We start from the raw sequence: 20657 nt of genomic DNA, 5'->3' as shown, positions 1-20657 counted from the left end.
GTTAACAGGGTTGGGTGGTCAGGCTCGCTAACTTGGTTGATACTTGTCATCGTATCCCAATTGTGCAGATCGATTATCATGATGCATCCTCGATAATCTCCAGGGTATACGTTCCGATAAATCTCCACTATACCCAGGATGCATCTATGGCTCGGCCTCATCATTTTATTACCTCCCTTTGCTGGCTCCGCATTCTCACAGTGGCCAAACAGATAAGCCGCCGTTACAACCGAGCTTGCCAGTGTCAACAAAGATAGTGGTCGCAGCTGCGAAAGTTTGTTCGCAATTTGACTAAGATTTGGGGGGAAAACATAGACAAATTGACAGGTCTGAAACCTTAAAAAAAATACATGCAAGATCTCCTTCTACCTCTGCCAATATATTATTGTGTTGCCATTTTAGTTTAATCGGTTAGATAATTTAAAAAGCAAAAGTGAGTTGTGATTGGTACGCTCAACTTGCCAGCGTAGACACCTGACTGGATAAAAAGCAAACCAAGGGAGGTACTAAAATGATCGGGCCGAGCTGTAGATGCCTCCAGGGTATAGTGGAGATTTATCGGAACATATACCCTGGAGATTATCGAGGATGATCGTGATGTTAATCACTGGATTGTCTATTGTTTACTGACCACTGTCATACAGATGGAATATTGCCGAGTGCAGCATTAAACAACAAGTAATAAAAGACACATCAGCAATATTCCAGCTATAAGACAGCATTCTGAAAATATTCAACGACTAGCATTAGCAAGACCCTTTTAGTTTCCTCTTAAACTGGTATGCTGAAGACCAAACCTTGACCTTCAGGGGTCAACATCAAGGATAAGGAAAGTTTTGCAAAGAGGTTTGAAGATATGACATGGATGAAAGTAGATCAGGAAGATTCGGTTACTGTAAGAAGTGTTTGTGATAAGACTGCTCACTAAATGACCTCTGAAATTACAATTTCCAGTTTCACCGAGATCTACATATATTTCATTTTGTAGGTTAATAAAAATATTCTGTATATGTTTGCCCAGTTTGTTCGCTGATTTTGTTATCTAAGATTTCCATAAAGATTGAACTTTGATTAAGCCAGTTGTTCAGGATCGATAAAGTATTTCCTGAACTAATTCAGAATACAGTGTCTAATTCACACAAATTCATGTCCTTTTAAAGACTGCAGGAACATGACATTACTCATTTAAAACGTCCTGTTTTGACTGGAATTTGTTCTAACATGAGATATGTGAGTGAGTGAGTGAGTATGGTTTTATACTGCTTTTAGCAATATTCCAGCAATATCACAGTGGGGGACACCAGAAATTGGCTTCACATTGTACCCATGTTTGGAACTGAACTAGGGCCTTAGGTATGACAAGCGAACGCTTTAACCACTAGACTACCCCACCGTCCCTCATAAGATATTTATAACAGCATGTTACAATGATGTAAAGATTGAGGGTAATTGTAGATTTACACTACCGCCTGTAGTCTGTGTTCATATCTGGACCAGGGTAACCAGTGGTTGAAAACATGAGCAATAATAAATATGCTTCCAAGAGAATGGAACACCAAGATGTGAATTACACTGAGGAGACTGAAGTTATTATTTACATATCACAGACAAAATACATATACAGGCCTGTGAATTGGGTTAGAAATAGTCTTCAGTAACCCATGTTTGTCGTAAGAGGCGACTAATGGGATCGGATGGTCAGGCCCCCAGAATACTTTAACACCAAATCATCACTTGTTACCATGCAATCCATATTTGAAGCTTCTCTTAATACCATTAAGACAAGACTCCCGAAATTGACCAATATGACACCAACATGAGTGAGTGAGTGAGTTTTACGCCACTTTTTCAATATTCCAGGGTGCCGTTCCACTAACCGATCTTAGCCCTACGCCAATCGTAAACCCCTAAAATCCGAATCGTAGCGTGACGTTAAGATCGGCATACCGTTCCACTAACCAATCTGACCCAAGTCAATCGTAAAGTTAAGATCCAAAGTCTAAGTTACTCGAGACCAAGTTAGGATCGCTAAAATCACATATTCTATGTGTAGAAGAAGAGCTGACCATTTCACCGCGAGTGTTCCCTAACACACTTATATGATTAAATATCTTTGTTTACCCAAATCCTAAGCAAGTCCAAATCAAACTAATCTTGGTTTGTTTGCTTGATTCAAGAGATGATTAGGAATTATTCTTTAAAAATTATTCAATCATTAAGAAAATGTTTTCATAGACAATGAACTTCATTTTTGTCCAATTCCATACTCAGTCAAGAACAATAATTCTCTTAACATAAAGTACTTATATAATATGATTATCTCTCCTTGCATCGAAAACATGTTTGTTTATATAGAACAGCATAACATCCTGTGACAAAACCAAAAATATAGGTGACCTTTAAGTGCATGTTACTCCACAGGTCACTGACCTTGCTGCCTTGACCTAGCTATGATTACATAGGCACAAGATAACAGCAGGAGTTTATAAATAGAACCAGGACAAAGGCCTGTCAAACTTCAGTGTACTTAGTCGGAAATAAGTACATCTTTGTACCTTTCTTCCTTAAACACAGAGATTTCACCAGCCAGCACGTAGAGTTGAACAGTAGGGGAAATGTACTTTTAAATGGAATATAATATTTTTTCACATTTTGCGCATACACATGCATACACATGCGCACCCATGTGCACATGCACACACATGCACACAGACGTACACACACACTCTATTTACATAAATGATATCGAATGTCTACTGACAATTGTGATATATCCCTGTTTAAAATTAAAATTATTACATGCTGTTTAAATATGAACCCACATCCTTAGAAAAAATCAAATGTATTATAATACATATTTTATTACCGGCAATATGTAAATATCATAAACATATATTTTAAAATGTATCCTGGTTTAATTATCACAAAAACAAGCCTTCGGATGTTATTTTGTATACAGGACTGTTATCCCTTTACCTGCACTCTTGAGTTTCACCAAGACTTTTTTTAGTGGTAAACATCTCATGCTGGCATCCCTTCCTACCAAATTAACCTCACATGCTGTGATATATCCTCCTTAAGTGGCATTTAGAAGCTGGTATGATGTAGAGGAACACTTTTATGGATCGACAACTTCTTTACTACAATAGATGCAACGTTTTGGCATAGACTGATAATGAGAACGGTGTTAGGATCTGCACCAAAACATTGCATGTATTGCAATGAAGAAGTTGTCTATCCATTTCTCCGCTGTGTGAGTGAGTGAGTTTAGTTTTCGCCACTTTTAACAACATTCCAGCAATATCATGGCGGGGGGACACCAGAAATAGGCTTCACACATTGTACCCATGTGGGGAATCAAACCCTGGTCTTGGCATGACAAGTGATCACTTTAACCACTGGGCTACCCCACTGCCCCCGATATAACTAGAATACTATGAAACCAAGTTCACTCACTCACTCATACCAGTTGTCCTCTCTTTATCCACAATTGCTGCCCCTGAATTGAAGCAATTATAGTACATGAATATCTGGCGTAATCTGCATCTGAATTGTCCTTTCCCTACAATACAACAGGTCAGGAGGATTAATGTGCCTGAATCAGAAAGGTGGTCGGTATTAAGAGCAAGGCATGACAATACACCACATATGGCCTTCATACAAAAGTTGAAAAGAAAATTAATACAACAGTTGACAACATATATGGCCTTCACACAACAGTCGATTCCACCTATAGCCTTCACAGGACAGTGGACTCAACACATGGCCTTCACACAACAGTCGATTCCACCTATAGCCTTCACAGGACAGTGGACTCAACACATGGCCTTCACACAACAGTCGATTCCACCTATAGCCTTCACAGGACAGTGGACTCAACACATGGCCTTCACACAACAGTCGATTCCACCTATAGCCTTCACAGGACAGTGGACTCAACACATGGCCTTCACACAACAGTCGATTCCACCTATAGCCTTCACAGGACAGTGGACTCAACACATGGCCTTCACACAACAGTCGATTCCACCTATAGCCTTCACAGGACAGTGGACTCAACACATGGCCTTCACACAACAGTCAATTCCACCTATAGCCTTCACAGGACAGTGGACTCAACACATGGCCTTCACACAACAGTCGATTCCACCTATAGCCTTCACAGGACAGTGGACTCAGCACATGGCCTTCACACAACAGTCGATTCCACCTATAGCCTTCACAGGACAGTGGACTCAACACATGGCCTTCACACAACAGTCGATTCCACCTATAGCCTTCACAGGACAGTGGACTCAACACATGGCCTTCACACAACAGTCGATTCCACCTATAGCCTTCACAGGACAGTGGACTCAACACATGGCCTTCACACAACAGTCGATTCCACCTATAGCCTTCACAGGACAGTGGACTCAACACATGGCCTTCACACAACAGCAATCAATTCCACCTATAGCCTTCACAGGACAGTGGACTCAACACACATGGCCTTCACACAACAGTCGATTCCACCTATAGCCTTCACAGGACAGTGGACTCAACACATGGCCTTCACACAACAGTCGATTCCACCTATAGCCTTCACAGGACAGTGGACTCAACACATGGCCTTCACACAACAGTCAATTCCACCTATAGCCTTCACAGGACAGTGGACTCAACACATGGCCTTCACACAACAGTCGATTCCACCTATAGCCTTCACAGGACAGTGGACTCCACCTATAGCACAGGACGCCTCAACACACACAACAGTCGATTCCACCTATAGCCTTCACAGGACAGTGGACTCAACACATGGCCTTCATACAACAGTCGATTCCACCTATAGCCTTCATGGACAACAGTCGATTCCACCTATAGCCTTCACAGGACAGTGGACTCAACACATGGCCTTCACACAACAGTCGATTCCACCTATAGCCTTCACAGGACAGTGGACTCAACACATGGCCTTCACACAACAGTCGATTCCACCTATAGCCTTCACAGGACAGTGGACTCAACACATGGCCTTCACACAACAGTCGATTCCAATTCCACCTAAAGCCTTCACAGGACAGTGGACTCAACACATGGCCTTCACACAACAGTCAATTCCACATATTGCCTATCAACAGATGATATCATAAAGGCCTTTAGCCAACAATGGACTCCATCAATAACCTTCACACAAAAGTGGGCACCCAATATGGCCTTCATAAAACACTTGCACAAGTGTGCTTGTCACATAAAAACCCGGGTTCAATTCCCCACATGGGTACACTGCGTGAGTCCCATTTCTTGTGTCCATGCAGTGACATTGATGGATTATAGCTAAAAGCAGCATAAAACTAAAAATCACTCACTCTTATGGTATCATACTCCAGTGAGTGAGTGAGTGAGTGAGTGAGTGAGTGGTGGTGGAATTGGGTTTAACGTCATGCTTGAAAATATTTCGCTCATATGACGACGTGCATGCATGCGTGTGTATGTGTATGTGTGGCTGCTTGTACTAGCCCAGACTTAAGCTGGTTTTATAGTGCTAGCTCACTGAGATACCATGCCACAGTGAAGCATGAATACCCCACTCAGACACATTATATGGACTCCGAGCCGACCAGTCCTTGTTGTACCCATTAATGCCGAGCCAGGCAGGGACCAACAAGTACCATATTTTAACGTCTTTTTGGTATGGTCGCTCTCGGGGATCGAACCTAGCACTACACCACAGAGGTGGTGGATGGGTGGAGTGGCTGAGTGAGTGACTGACCAGAGTGGAGTGAGTGAGTGAGGAGGAGTGGAGGTGAGTGAGTGAGTGAGTATGGTTTTATGGTTTTACGCGCTTTTAGCAATATTCCAGCAATATCACGGCACGGGACACCAGGAATGGGCTTCACATACTCCAACTTGAACCACACAACAAATAATATAACAATTTTTAGCTGATGTCTTTAATATATTTTTGTAAAATAGTCATGACTAAACAAATTTTGAGAATATATACAATGTGTCATGATATATACAATGATGCCATGGATCACCCCTGGAATATCAAAACATTAAGTATGTAACCATAACCATGGCAACTGACATATTTACACAATGAGAATGGTACCTCATATATACACTCATACAAAATGAATGGACATACAAAACAATGGACACATCAGAGAGTTTGACTTGGCAATGTCCTCTCACAAACAAGTAATGTTTCGACAAATTAGAAACCACCTATGTCCAGTCAAACCAGTTAACCTGAGCGATATCACTAATTTTAAATTTGTCCATATTAACCAATATCAATGTTAAAGAGCAGGATGCACTTCCACAAAAGCATTATTAGCAGTAAGATGATCGTAATTCCATACTTCAACAATGGCTTCTGACAATTATAATGCTAAGTCATTTTTCCTTTTAACAAATAAACTGCATTTCAGCAGACACTAGTGGAAGGATAATTACAGAATATAAATGTATAATAATAATAAACAATAAAAATAACTGGGCCTGCTACAATATGTACAGACACAAGTGTGGAACTTAGTCTGTCTCAAAGTTAAAGCTGGGTCCTGTGTTCCTTGTGTGCATTATTTTTTGTTGCTGTTCAAGAACTGAAACACACAACTGAAACACACACACAAACAAACACACAACTCAAAGCACACACACACACACACACACACACACACACACACACACACACACACACACACACACACACACACACACACACACACACACACACACACACACACACACATACACACACACACACACACAATAATACACAATAATAATATTAATAATAATAATAATAATAACATTACACACACACAATAATAATAATACACACACAATAATAATAATAATATCAATAATACACACAATAATAATAATAATAATAATAATAATAATAATATCAATAACACACAATATCAATAATAATACACACACACACAATAATAATATCATTATCATCATCAATAATAATAACACACACACAATAATAATAATAATAATAATAATAATAATAATAATAATAATACCAATAATAATAACACACACACAATAATAACAATGTCATCATCAATAATAATAATATCATCATCATCAATAATATCATCAATAATAATATCAATAATAATAATAATAATAATAAATACTACCAACTTTAGTTAGGTTCCTTCAACTTTGATGCAATGGTCTCTGACAGTGTGTAGAAATTTCTAAACAAGGTGAAAGCCCAAAGTGGGGCAGGTCACCGACATTTACCACTTTGGTGAAGTCCTCAAACAGGTTTGGTATTGGGTGAGGTAGGTGTTTTACATCAGTTTTAGCACTATTCCAGCAATATGACTGGGACACCATCTGATGTGAAAGCAATTTAATCACCATGGACCCATCACTCAAAGCGGCCTTATTACCAAGATGATCCTAAATCCCACACATTGACAAAGACTTATGACAGTGTTAGCGCTGAGGTCACTTTGGGCTCAGGGACCCAGCTTCCCCATCTGACAGGGGCGGAAGTATCAAAGATAATCTGACCAATTTAGAACCCACAATTCCCAAAATCAAAATGATCATGTTCCCATTTTTACACTACAGTTGTACAGCTATATTCAATGAGTGAGACTTTATAAGACAGGTTGTCATTACTCATAACCACGCAAAGCTATCTGACTGGCCTGTCTAAAGAACTAGAAAGATCAGATGGATTGTACAAACATCACAAGGTTACCATGTTTCACGTGATGTCACATGCTTGTAAAACCATGGTAACATCACAGATGACTTTAGTCATACTTCGAGTGGCAGCAAAGTCAGTAATATTCCAGCTATATGACAGTGGCCTGCAAACAATCATGTCTGGAGCACACAATCCAGTGATTGACATCATGAGCACTGATATTATGACATGCAGCAACCAAGAAATCGAATCAGATCACCTGCCTCTACACAGGTTAATGAAAATGAACATGATTAATTCAAATAAGCCTTTGGTGGTGTACAAGACCAATCAGCTCCTACAAGGTGCACACACCCTGCTGGTTATAGATAACGCTCTAGTGGAGAATCAGGCTCCAGCCCTCTGCAAGGGAGGCTATTACCATTTGTCTGTACACTCTGTACATGACCGAACTGGTGGTTAACATTCACACGTTTAAATGCAGAGATGTTCTTGATGGTTTGCGATTGTTTCTTGGTTCACATCCTGAACATGGTAACCTGAGCAACCTTTGTTGTCTGACAGTAATACATGTGTAATACAAGTTCTTGTTCACTTTCACTGTTGTGGAAATGGTTTCCAGAGAGAACACCAAGGGCCTGCGGTGATTGGTGACACACCTGCCCGTCCCATCAGACACCCAGCATCTTCCGCACACCCTCCTCCTCCTCCAGGAGACTTTCACTCGCGTACTTCTTCAACAACTCCATCTTCTTCCGCATCACCAGTGCCTCCTCAATCTGAAAAAACATGAATGAATGAATGAATGAATGAATGAATGAATGAATGAATGAATGAATCACTTGGCAACATTCAAGCCATATGAATCTGAAGACAATCCAGTGATCGACATCAAGAGCATTGATCAATGCAAATGGGATATGATGAATGTCAGCTAGTCTGACTCTCTGAACCCATCACTTGATACTAATGAATGAATGAAATGAGTTGGTAAGTGAGAGTGAGTTGGAGAGTGTTTGTTGTTTAATAATGCACTTGGCAACATTCAAGCCATATGATGGATGTCTGTAAATGTCGAAATCCATCAATGAAACATGGAAATGATGCAAGTCTACATGTTTACAACTTTGACAACTCACAAATACAGACATAGTTCTGACAAACCAAGCAGCAATCACAGAGAATCTGCAATTAAAACCAACAATCACAGGATTATGACAAGCAAAAGGGATGCAACTCTGCCTAGACAAATGGGCATCCCTTGCCTCTGAATCAATCTTAGAAATACCAGCAGTGAAATATCTACTCAAGATACCAGAAACAAAGCCTGAAAAAAACATTGCTTCTCCTAATCAATGATTTGAGAGAGAGAGAGAGATAGAGAGAGGCGGAGAGAGAGAGAGAGAGAGAATGAGAGGGAATAGAGAGAGAGAGAGGTGAGAGAGGGAGAGAGAAATAGAGAGAGAGAGAGAGAGAGAGAGTGAGAGAGAGAGAGAGAGTGAGGAGAGAGTGAGAGAGGAGAGAGAGAGAATATGGTCGTATGTTGCTTTTAGCAATATTTCAGCAATATCACAGCGGGGGACACCAAAAATGAGACTCATACATTGCACCCATGTGGGGAATCGAACCTGGGTCTTCAGTGTGACGAGTTGACGCTTTAACCATTACCAAACTACCCCTGATTTGAAGTACAAACCTGAAGCAATAATGTTGAGATAGATGTTTCAAACAAAGGGAGATAATCTACTGACCTCTTTCTGGGATGGCACTGGGACATGGGCAATAAAGTGTTCAGCTGTTTCTTCTGTTTTTTGAGTTTCTGTAATTTCCTCTTCAATCTAAAGAAACAAATGTATATAAACAGTCACCACAAAACATGCAAGATTTTAATTTGTCAGTTTCATAAACATTGTTTGACTCTACTAGTCATGACGATTCTCCCCAAACAATCTCTATATGACCAGACACAATCAGGTTAAACTGAACTTGGCCACAGCTCAAGGAAAACCATGCACAAATAACTTTTGAGTTGTATACAAATGCTGAATTGTATTTTGTAGATAGTTCTAGTAGAGCTGATAATCAATAACACCAAAAAAGATCTTTGGACCTAACACAAGTGAGTGAGTATGGTTTTACGCTGCTGTTAGCAAAAACACGGCGGGGGACACCAGAAATGGGCTTCACACATTGTACCCATGTGGGGAATCGAACCCAGGTCCTCGGCGTAGAACGCTTTAAGGCTACTAGGCTGCCCCACTGCCCCACCTAACACAAGACAGAACCTAGCAAATAATAAGGGGTGATCATCCAGGTAACTTATTAACATAATGACTAGCAGCTTCCCTGAGGTTCAAAGCTGAAAGTGAGGAATCCTACAATGTCCAAATGCAATTCTAGCCTCACCTCCTCCGGCAGGTAGATTTCCTCCTCGGTTTCCATGGCGTCCTCCTCCGTGACCTCCCCGCGACTGATCTTCTCCTGTTGCTCCTTCCAGTCCCGAACTTTCTTGGCAATGGCTGGCAGGAGGAACAACAACAACAACCTGTGTTTACTGGGGTCAACCATACATGTGTCACAACATTCACCCTGTATACCTGAAGCCATGGCTGGCAGGAGGAACAACAACAACAACCTGTGTTTACTGGGGTCAACCATACATGTGTCACAACATTCACCCTGTATACCTGAAGCCATGGCTGGCAGGAGGAACAACAACAACCTGTGTTTACTGGGGTCAACCATACATGTGTCACAACATTCACCCTGTATACCTGAAGCCATGGCTGGCAGGAGGAACAACAACAACCTGTGTTTACTGGGGTCAACCATACATGTGTCACAACATTCACCCTGTATACCTGAAGCCATGGCTGGCAGCAGGAACAACAACAACAACCTGTGTTTACTGGGGTCAACCATACATGTGTCACAACATTCACCCTGTATACCTGAAGCCATGGCTGGCAGGAGGAACAACAACAACCTGTGTTTACTGGGGTCAACCATACATGTGTCACAACATTCACCCTGTATACCTGAAGCCAACTGTACAAATGTCAGTACATTCATTCACCCTTCTGTGCACCCAGGACAACCATTCATAGGTTAATTGTACATGTGTCTAAATATACATAAAAACACACCATGAAAATGTTACAAAGGTTAAGTCTAAGTGTTACAAAGGTTACTTGCAGATTAGTCTAGAAGTTAGTTGAGTGAGAGTGATTAGTGAGTGAGTGAGTGAGTGAGTGAGTTAAGCTTTTACGCCACTTTTAGCAATATTCCAGCAATATCCTCATGGCGGGGTGCCCATGTGGGGAATCAAACCGGGTGTTTAGTGTGATGGGCAAACGCCTTCACCACTAGGCTACCCAACCACCCCACGGGGGATATTAGAGTAGCAGAGTATTTAATACAACAAATATGGTCAGTTATCAGTCCCACATATGGTGTTTGAATGACTGACGTACAGATTGCTGGAGCTGTCAGTTTATCCAAGTGTAGTCTCCTATAAAGACAGCAGCCATTGTGAAGCGGATATCTACCAATGTGAAGCGGATATCTACCAATGTGAAGCGGATATCTACCAATGTGAAGCGGATATCTACCAATGTGAAGCGGATATCTACCAATGTGAAGCGGATATCTACCAATGTGAAGCGGATATCTACCAATGTGAAGCTACCAATGTGGATATCTACCAATGTGAAGCGGATATCTACCAATGTGAAGCGGATATCTACCAATGTGAAGCGGATATCTACCAATGTGAAGCGGATATCTACCAATGTGAAGCGGATATCTACCAATGTGAAGCGGATATCTACCAATGTGAAGCGGATATCTACCATTGTGAAGCGGATATCTACCTTGCTTTTCTGTGTCCTGCTCCTGGGGGATAAGTATCCCATCATCCTCATCTCGGTAACCATAGTAATCAGCATCAATGTCCTTCATTAACTCGGCTCTGGTCTTCCGAGGCTGGGGCGGAGCTGGAATTACAGAGATTATGACCATGCAATTTGTTTTAACTTCTACTACTTTTCTTAAATCTTCCACAACCCTCAAGGGACACAACATAATTATTTATTTCTGCCTGGCACTCGGTATTAAAGGGATAAAACAAGTGGTAAACTCAGCTAACTATATCTGAGTCAAATATTAACATCAAAGTGTGGTACAGTATCTCAGTGGCTAGCTCTATTGAACCAGGACAAGTCAAGGCTAGAACAAGCAGTGACACTATAATCTTAAACGAGACAATGTTAAACCCCTTTTTACCTTATCATAACCACATCACATGTGCATTGTTTCATCTTGCTGCAAGCACTATGTTATATAAGTGGTTAACATGGTGGAATATGCTGGTGACTCATGAGTGGATAAACCTCTCTCTCATTAGAGTGAGTCAGTGAGTATGGTTTTACACCGCATTTTAGCAATATTCCAGCAATATCACGGCAGGGGACACCAGAAAAATGGGCTTCACACATTGTACCCATGTGGGGAATCAAACCAGGTATTCGGCGTGACAAGCTACCCCTCCGCCCCTCTCTCATTAGAGACTTCCATTAAACTTCCATGGTACCATGAATATAGAAAATATCTTACGTTCTTGTTCAAATAATTCTCGAACACCTGGTAGATCCTTGGCTGCTCCAAAATATCTGGAAGTAGATTCAGTAGAGTTTTATACTCTAAAAGTTGTAGTATACATTAACACACCAACATGCTCATCTTAATAATCACGGACAATCTCCATAACATGCTGTCCTTCATTCACCCATGCATGAAGGGCACAACCATCAATCAAGACAGTGTGTAACGGATCAGTTCTGTTCCAGGAAGATGAGAGACTACTAGCACGAGCAATAATTCATTCCATACAATCCCCATTTCAGTTGGCCCCTATTACAAGCATGAGAAACTTTTGACTTCAAAAGGCATGACAATCATGTGGATCTATCCAAGAATGTTTAAAGTTTTACTTTAATGACTCCTGATGTAACTCACTCAACACATGGCATGATAGAATGATTTCCCTGTTACGAAGACTTAAAGATTTTGCTAGAGACAAATGTCATCAGGACATTTATGTGATTTTTTTAAAGACATGCTTCAGTAGCATTACCAAATTCCAATAATGTTCACGGATGTTGGGATGACAATCATTGCTTGTCTTAGAAAATCAACTGGCCTGAAACCCTATGTTACAACAGAAATCTGCTTTGCCGATGCATCCTGTTTTACCTTGAAGCTCATCACTTACTTCAAGTTAATTAACAAACTCCCTGACTCTGTGGATGGAACCCTGGCTACTCACTTGTACCCTCTGTTTCCTGGCACCTCCTTCCCATCATGGTCCAGCATCTTGGGTCCAACTCTCTGAAAGAAAATCACCTCGATAACAATATAAAAAGTTTTGTCAAGAACCTTGTAATCTGGTGCCCCACCCCCAGTGTGTTTACCTTGTAATCTGGTCCTCAACCCCTAGTGTGTGTACCTTGTAACCTGGTCCCCCATCTCCCACCCCCAGTTTGTGTACTTTGTAATCTGGTCCCCCACTCCCAGAATGTTTACCTTGTAATCTGGTGCCCCACCCCCAGTGTGTGTACCTTGTAATCTGGTCCCCATCTCCCACCCCCAGTGTGTACTTTGTAATCTGGTCCCCACACCAGCATGTTTACCTTGTAATCTGGTCCCCCACCCCCAGTGTGTTTGCTTTGTAATCTGGTCCCCACCCCCAGTTTGTGTACCTTGTCATCTGGTTCCCCACCCCCAGTGTGTGTACCTTGTCATCTGGGCCCCCACCCCAGTGTGTGTACCTTGTAATCTGGTCCCCACCCCAGTGTGTGTACCTTCATCTCTTGGCCCCCCACCCCAGTGTGTGTACCTTGAAATCTGGTCCCCACCCCAGTGTGTGTGTACCTTGTCATCTGGTCCCCACCCCAGTGTGTGTACCTTGTAATCTGGTCCCCACCCCCAGTGTGTGTACCTTGTAATCTGGTCCCCACCCCCAGTGTGTGTACCTTGTAATCTGGTCCCCCACCCCAGCATGTTTACCTTGTAATCTGGTCCCCACCCCAGTGTGTGTACCTTGTAATCTGGTCCCCACCCCCAGTGTGTGTACCTTGTCATCTGGTCCCCACCCCCCAGCATGTTTACCTTGTAATCTGGTCCCCACCCCCAGTGTGTGTACCTTGTAATCTGGTCCCCACCCCCAGCATGTTTACCTTGTAATCTGGTCCCCACCTCCAGTGTGTTTAGCTTGTAATCTGGTCCCCCTCCCCAGTGTGTTTTCTTGTAATCTGGTCCCCACCCCAAGTGTGTGTACCCTGTAATCTGGTCCAACACCCCCAGTGTGTTTACCTTGTAATCTGGGTCCCCCACCCCCAGTGTGTGTACCTTGTAACCTGCCCCCAGTGTGTTTACCTTGTCATCTGCCCCCCCCCAGTGTGTTTACCTTTGTCATCTCTCCCTCCCCCACCCCCAGTGTGTTTATCTTTGTAATCTTTGTAATCCTGGTCCCCACCCCCAGTGTGTTTACCTTGTCATCTGGTCCCCACCCCAGTGTGTTTACCTTGTCATCTGGTCCCCACCCCCAGTGTGTGTACCTTGTAACCTGGTCCCCCACCCCAGTGTGTTTACCTTGTCATCTGGTCCCCCACCCCCAGTGTGTGTACCTTGTAACTTGGTCCCCCCCCCAGTGTGTTTACCTTGTCATCTCCCCCGTGTGTTTTACACCCCAGTACGTTGTAACCTGGTCCCCACCCCCAGTGTGTTTACCTTGTAATCTGGTCCCCCACCCCCAGTGTGTGTGTACCTTGTAATCTGTTCCTCAACCCCTAGTGTGTTTTACCTTGTAATCTTGTCCCCCACCCCCAGTGTGTGTACCTTGTAATCTGGTCCCCACCCCACCCCACCCCCAGTGTGTGTACCTTGTAATCTGGTCCCCCCACCCCCAGTGTGTGTACTTTGTAATCTGGTCCCCAACCCAGTGTGTGTACCTTGTAATCTGGTCCCCCACCCCTAGTGTGTGTACCTTGTAGTCTGGTCCTCAACCCCTCGTGTGTGTACCTTGTAATCTGGTCCCCAGCCCCAGCTTGTTTACCTTGTAATCTGGTCCCCCCAGCTCCTTGATGCGGTCCTCCCAGTGACCCTTCTCCCTCAACAGCTTGTTGATCTCATCATTCAGATCTCGCAGCTTGAACTCACCCAGACCAGCTGGAAAAAACATCAAGTTATTACCAACTAATGACATACTTGTCTTCTTGTCTTGTGCATTGTGACATTTTTCATCCAACAAATTACTTAATAAACTGTATCTTATCAAAAAGATAACTACCAGCAACAACATCATCATCGGAGAGTGAATACTGTGAAGCCACCGTGAGCTCATACTGGGTGCTCAACACAGGGAGCCAAGTATTGGTGTAAAATGAGCTCATGTATGCTTGGATGTTAATGTCAAGGTCACAACAATGGCAGTCTGAAACGATTGAAGCCCAATTCTATCCACTTGTCTGAAGCCTGAGTCCATTCAAGATCTGTTGGGTTTACTAAACTCTGCTTATAATAATTCCAAAGATCACTCTCAACTATAATGAATATAATACTTAGTGCTAAGTTCGTGATTATTGGCTCAGAGATATTTGCATAGACTGAGGTGACATGTACAAGGAATCATCAGCAGCCTTAATGCTCTGTACACAGTCAGGTCTGGCCATTCAGATCCTGCAGCCTACACCTGTCTGTCTACTACTTGAACCATTCTATAATCTTCATGGTCTTTTCATTATTTTGCTCAACTGTCACAGGAAAACACAATTACACACTTAACAATTCCAGATGTAACTAATGAAGTCAGGATCAGACAATCCAGTGATGGATATCATGAGCTTCAATTGACGATGGCAGGGTACGATGACATACAATTAAGCAAGTCAACGAGCCTGACCTCCCTGATCCTATACGAGTTGTTTGAGATAAATTCTAACCCATAATCTCCATTGAGGGTCTTGTCCAGTGCTTAACAGGCTCATGTGATCCACAAGTAATCTTGTTCACTTGGGATCAAATCTCATTCACTCACTCATTCTTCAACTCACCATTCTGGATTTGGGCCACCTTCCGTGATATTTCCCCGATGATCTGCCGGCGCCATTTTTCAGCTTTACTCACATCTTCGCAATCAGAAGCCAAATAAGGACGTCTTTCCTGACACAGACAAATGTACAGTTGCATCCTATGTAAGTTTTTCCTGGTATCATCCTGAGCAGGCTAGCTTGTCCATTTGTTAATCGCTAGGGTGGGTATTGCAGAGAATATTCATATCGCGATATATTGCGATGCGAAAGCATGTATTGCGATATGAATTGCAATATATTGCATGAAGTATTTTTGAACAAAAAACTACTTATAATCGAGTTACTGCTTGATTTACAGAGCAAGAACACAACAAAATCACTATGCTTGATTAAGCTTTAATAACAAATTTTAATCATGATAAAATAAAAATGTGAATAATATTTGGCACAAATGAAACAAAGAAATATCCGAAGATTCCCAAGTGTTACGACGTTTTCCCGAATGCTTGTCAAAATACCGGTTTTCAATCAGCGTATCGCAATACGTATCGTTTTCATGTCTGAACCAGTAAGTACCGGTAAACCGGTTATATTGCGCAGCCCTATTAATCACAGCACTCAGCAATATTCCAGCTATATGATGGCGGTCTGTAAATGTCAGACCTAGAAATCCAGTGATTGACGTCATAAGCATCAATTAATACTAAAGGGGTATGGTGACATACAATCACTCAAATCAATCAGCGGCACCATTTAAAACATTTAGTCACCTGTTGCCACATCCATTTAATGCTAGGGATTGGTATTCTTACAAGAAAGGTATTGGACCATTTACCAACTGCAAAGTATGTTTGATTTTATGTGAAATGTACTGTTGATATGTGGTATCCTATTTTGTTTACAGTGAAGCCCCCGTTAGTCCGGACACCGATAATCCGGATGTCTCGCCTCCCGGACGATTTCAGCTTGTTACCAATCTATGCCTATTTAATTTGCCTCGATAATCCGGAAATTCGTTTTCCGGAACCGGACGGAAAGTAACTGTAACCAATAAGTAAAATAAACAGTAAATTGCTTCACAGTCCGGACGCTGTAAGTCGTGTTCATGAACCATAACAACACCTCCCGGCGATGTTTACTTAACTGGCCTCAAACAATAAACACTCGATGTCATGGAGTTGACAAGATGAACTCTTGTTAACTTTTGAGAAATGTATATTAAGGGTTGTTGTTTTAATTAGACATTAAAAGCTCCCGACTGATGATGCTGTACATTTACAGTTTGATTGACACCACAATACAAAGGTGTGGATGACAAGTGAGCTGTTTTGTGATTGGTTAATGAACTTTGACAGACAGATGCGGTCACGTGGACTTAAAGTGATTTTGCTTCTCGACAACACTGCAAGTCACAAGTGTGCTTCGCTAACTTTGCGAAATGTGACCAAATACCACATCTCATATACAACCGATGGATGCAGGAATAATCTGGACATTCAAGGCATACTACAATAGATCGCTTGTTAGACATTACCTCACCTGTGCTGAGGAAGGACGTGATCAGACACGTCGGATCAACATGCGGATGTCACTTTCGGTAAAATTATTGATGTGATGAATTCAATGAGGAAGGTTAAACGAACACAAACAACTATGAAAGACTTTTGCTATGACTATAATTTATTGTTGTGCTTGCTATTCATCGCTTTTATAAGCTTTACATTAAATGCCTATTTGTTTTATCCAGAGTCGTGTCGCTTTTTGTAATAGTAAGGGAAGCAACTCTTGCTTCAACTTGGGTCTTGATTCAGTAGTCTGGACGATTCGCGAATCCGGACGAATTCGCTGAGAAACGCAACCGTCCGGATTAACGAGGCTTCACTGTATATCTTTGTTGCTAACACCAAAATAAGCATCATTCTATCTATATGATGGCAGCCAGGCAAATATCAAGTCTGGACCAGACAATCCAGTGATCGATACTGTTAGCATTTCTCCACTTTTTCAGAATATGATGACACGAAATCAACCAAGCCATCAATCCTTACCACCTGATCTACTGGGTAAAGGTTGCTGGAGACCAATTCAGATCCCGAATCCTGAATGTAGCATCCTAACCATCATGAAGCTAGCGTTATGTAACATGAGTGAGTGAGCATGGTTTTATGCCATTTTTAAACAATATTCCCGCAATATCACGGCAGGGATAACCAGAAATGGGCTGCACACTTTGTACCCATGTGGGGAATCAAACCCCGGTCTTCAGTGTGACGAGCAGACTCTTTAACCATTAGGCTGCCCCTACACCCCACGTTATCAAACAAATATACGGAGTGCAGTTGTGAAACATCTGAGTCCTAAAGATAAAATAACCTGTCATAGTGTCCTAATTGTGTAAATTGATGCTCATGATGTTGATTACTGGACAATCAGGTCCAGACTTGATTATTTACAGGCAGCCGCCGCCACCACATAACTGTAATATTGCTGAGTGTGGCATTAAACAACAAACCAGTTATCTTCTCACAGGAAGTAATTCCTGGTTGTATTTGTAAAGTGTTCATGTTCATAATACAATGACAAAGCTCAGTAGTCATAAATCTATTGTTAGTTGACAACCCTGTTGGGATTGTACTTTTGCTTAATATCTGATACCTTGCCCATGGCATGGTAACAAACGCATTTTTAGAATGCTTCTTTCAAGTCAGATTAATGTCAATATACTTTTTAAGCATACAGACACTGAATCTTGCGCCTTTCATCCTCTTAGAGAGTTACCTTTTCTCTTGTTCCGTCTAAATGTGCAGCTCGCCATCGGGCCAGTGTGGTCCTGAAATGATATTTAAGATACTTATCAAACAGGTTTAGAAGTAGCACCAAATTATGCTATGTACATTTCATACAACACTAACATTTGTTAAGGTCACCACAGTTAAGATGGACAATGAGGAGGCAGAAATACTTTTTTACACCTTTAAATGATGATGCTAGTTCATATTTAGCATTCATTGCAGGCCTACATATGTTGCTTGTATATTACATAGACATACTGATGTTGGGTGAGGTGAAATTGGGTTTAACGTCGCACTTCAGATTATTTCGCTCATATGACGATGTGCATGCGTGTGTATGTGTATGTGCAGCTGCTTGTACTAGCCCAGACTTAAGCTGGTTTTATAGTGCTAGCCCACTGAGATACCATGCCGCAGTAAAGCATGAATACCCCACTCAGACTCATTATACTGACTCCGAGCCGACCAGTCCTTGTTGTACCCATTAATGCCGAGCGCCAGGCAGGGACCAACAAGTACCATATTTTAACGTCTTTTTGGTATAACGCGGTCGGGGATCGAACCCGCGACCTTCCTCTCTCTGCATGTTGGATATAGATACAGAAATAATAGTCATCATCATCAGTCAGATGCATCATCATGATCATGTAGAACAGTACTGAGATGGTAGAACAAAAGAAGATGATAATAAGATTGGTACCACAAAAAGCACATGAGTAGATAACACCAAATACTTACATTGCCTTTTCACTGTTACGTGCCTGTAAAACAAAAGAAAAGAATTTTACAAAGTAACCTTTTACAATCAAATATATCATCAGAAGCAAAATCACTGAAATATAACATATTAAAAGATGAAAATGAAACAAATGTCATAGAACAATTTATCATACATATCAGCATTTGAAATTATTATTTTAACATTAAATTTTTAATCTCAATTTCACTGAGCCAACTATGATCAAATGTCCCCAAATATTCCATAGGGTAAAGCACCCCTTTACAATTCTATCATAGGCAACTACAATTTGTACAATATAGGAGCTACCCCAAATGATGTACTGCCTGAACAAGATCACCACATATAATATCAAGAATACTGGATTAATATCCACATCCGTCATGTCAAACAATGAATACTTTTTAAAAAGGCATATAGTGAGTGAGTGAGTTTAGTTTTACACCGCACTCAGCAATATTCCAGCTATATGGCGGCGGTCTGTAAATAATTGAGTCTGGACCAGACAATCCAGTGGTCAACAGCATGAGCATCGATCTGCGCAGTTGGGAACCGATGACATGTGTCAACCAAGTCAGCGAGCCTGCCCATTCGATCCCGTTAGTTGCCTCTTACGACAAGCATTTACTGAAGATCAATATTCTAACCCGACCTTCATGGGTGAAAAAGGCATATAAACCTCCCATTAAATTAATAAATATTTTGGATTTAAGTAACTGTCATTAATATGAGTGTGTCAACAATCGTTATAAATACCATGCTTTTGAATTAAAGTTCCATGTATTTTAGAACTTTTGTGTTGAATAATGACAATTATTATGGATATACAACTTCTTTTATTCTGTGGAGGCGACGTTTCGACATAGATTCTTATGTCGTTGTCAAGCAAGTCTACATTAGAATCTATGTCGAAACGTCGCCTCCACAGAATAAAAGAAGTTGTATATCCGTAATAATTGTTATAAATATAAGAAATGTTTTAAAACAAATGAATTTGGTTGTGTTTGTGTAACAACGTGAGAAGCAAAAATACCATTAACAAGTAAAAGTAAATTTCCCACGTATGCAGATGTAGTGAAAGTAAATGTTATAATCCTATCCTTATTACCATTTTGATGAAGAATCCACAGAAAATCAAAATGTAAGGTAAACGTTTTCAGCTTCTCGATGTTACAGGAAGTCCCTTTACAACAGTCGATAAACCTGATATAATTGTATTTCTTAACCACAAATATAAATACAAATATTGAATGATACACAACATGTACACGTATATTAACTAATGACTCGGTTCGAAAATGTGGATAATTAGAAAGATATTAATTTTGAAAAACAAGAGGTGAAGTAGGAATTTATCGATT

At 41.3% G+C, this 20657-nt stretch overlaps 1 protein-coding gene and 1 long non-coding RNA gene across 2 annotated transcripts; both read right to left on the bottom strand.

The window, feature by feature from the left end:
- Positions 1 to 5928: 5928 nt before the first annotated feature.
- LOC124277493 lies at positions 5929 to 6745 on the bottom strand. Its single transcript, XR_006898838.1, has 2 exons — positions 6711 to 6745; positions 5929 to 6609 (listed from the first exon to the last, which is right to left on the bottom strand). It is a non-coding gene; the product is annotated as an uncharacterized LOC124277493 (long non-coding RNA).
- Positions 6746 to 8335: 1590 nt separating this feature from the next.
- On the bottom strand, positions 8336 to 20490 carry LOC124277492 (pre-mRNA-splicing factor ISY1 homolog). The gene is made up of 11 exons (XM_046713194.1): positions 20405 to 20490; positions 19296 to 19318; positions 18544 to 18595; positions 15787 to 15895; positions 14790 to 14902; positions 13002 to 13063; positions 12290 to 12345; positions 11548 to 11670; positions 10082 to 10194; positions 9427 to 9513; positions 8336 to 8454 (listed from the first exon to the last, which is right to left on the bottom strand). Exons 1-11 carry the CDS (start codon positions 20405 to 20407, stop codon positions 8347 to 8349), a joined length of 849 nt encoding a protein of 282 aa, XP_046569150.1. The 5' UTR covers positions 20408 to 20490; the 3' UTR covers positions 8336 to 8346.
- Between the last annotated feature and the right edge of the window lie 167 nt (positions 20491 to 20657).

This window comes from Haliotis rubra, unplaced genomic scaffold (assembly GCF_003918875.1).
Source record: "Haliotis rubra isolate DU_JTF1 unplaced genomic scaffold, ASM391887v1 Scf222, whole genome shotgun sequence".
NCBI classification, from domain to species: Eukaryota; Metazoa; Mollusca; class Gastropoda; order Lepetellida; family Haliotidae; genus Haliotis; species Haliotis rubra.
Note: the sequence above shows the minus strand (reverse complement) of the source record. Positions and strands in the feature narration are given on the sequence as shown.

Bases quoted from the DNA above. Each gene is read 5' to 3' on its own strand.
- LOC124277492 (XM_046713194.1), bottom strand. The intron at 14,903-15,786 runs GTGAGTTGAAGA...TGTTTTTTCCAG, and splicing joins GGTGGCCCAAATCCAGAATG to CTGGTCTGGGTGAGTTCAAG. The intron at 12,346-13,001 runs GTGAGTAGCCAG...ATCTACTTCCAG, and splicing joins CCAGGAAACAGAGGGTACAA to ATATTTTGGAGCAGCCAAGG.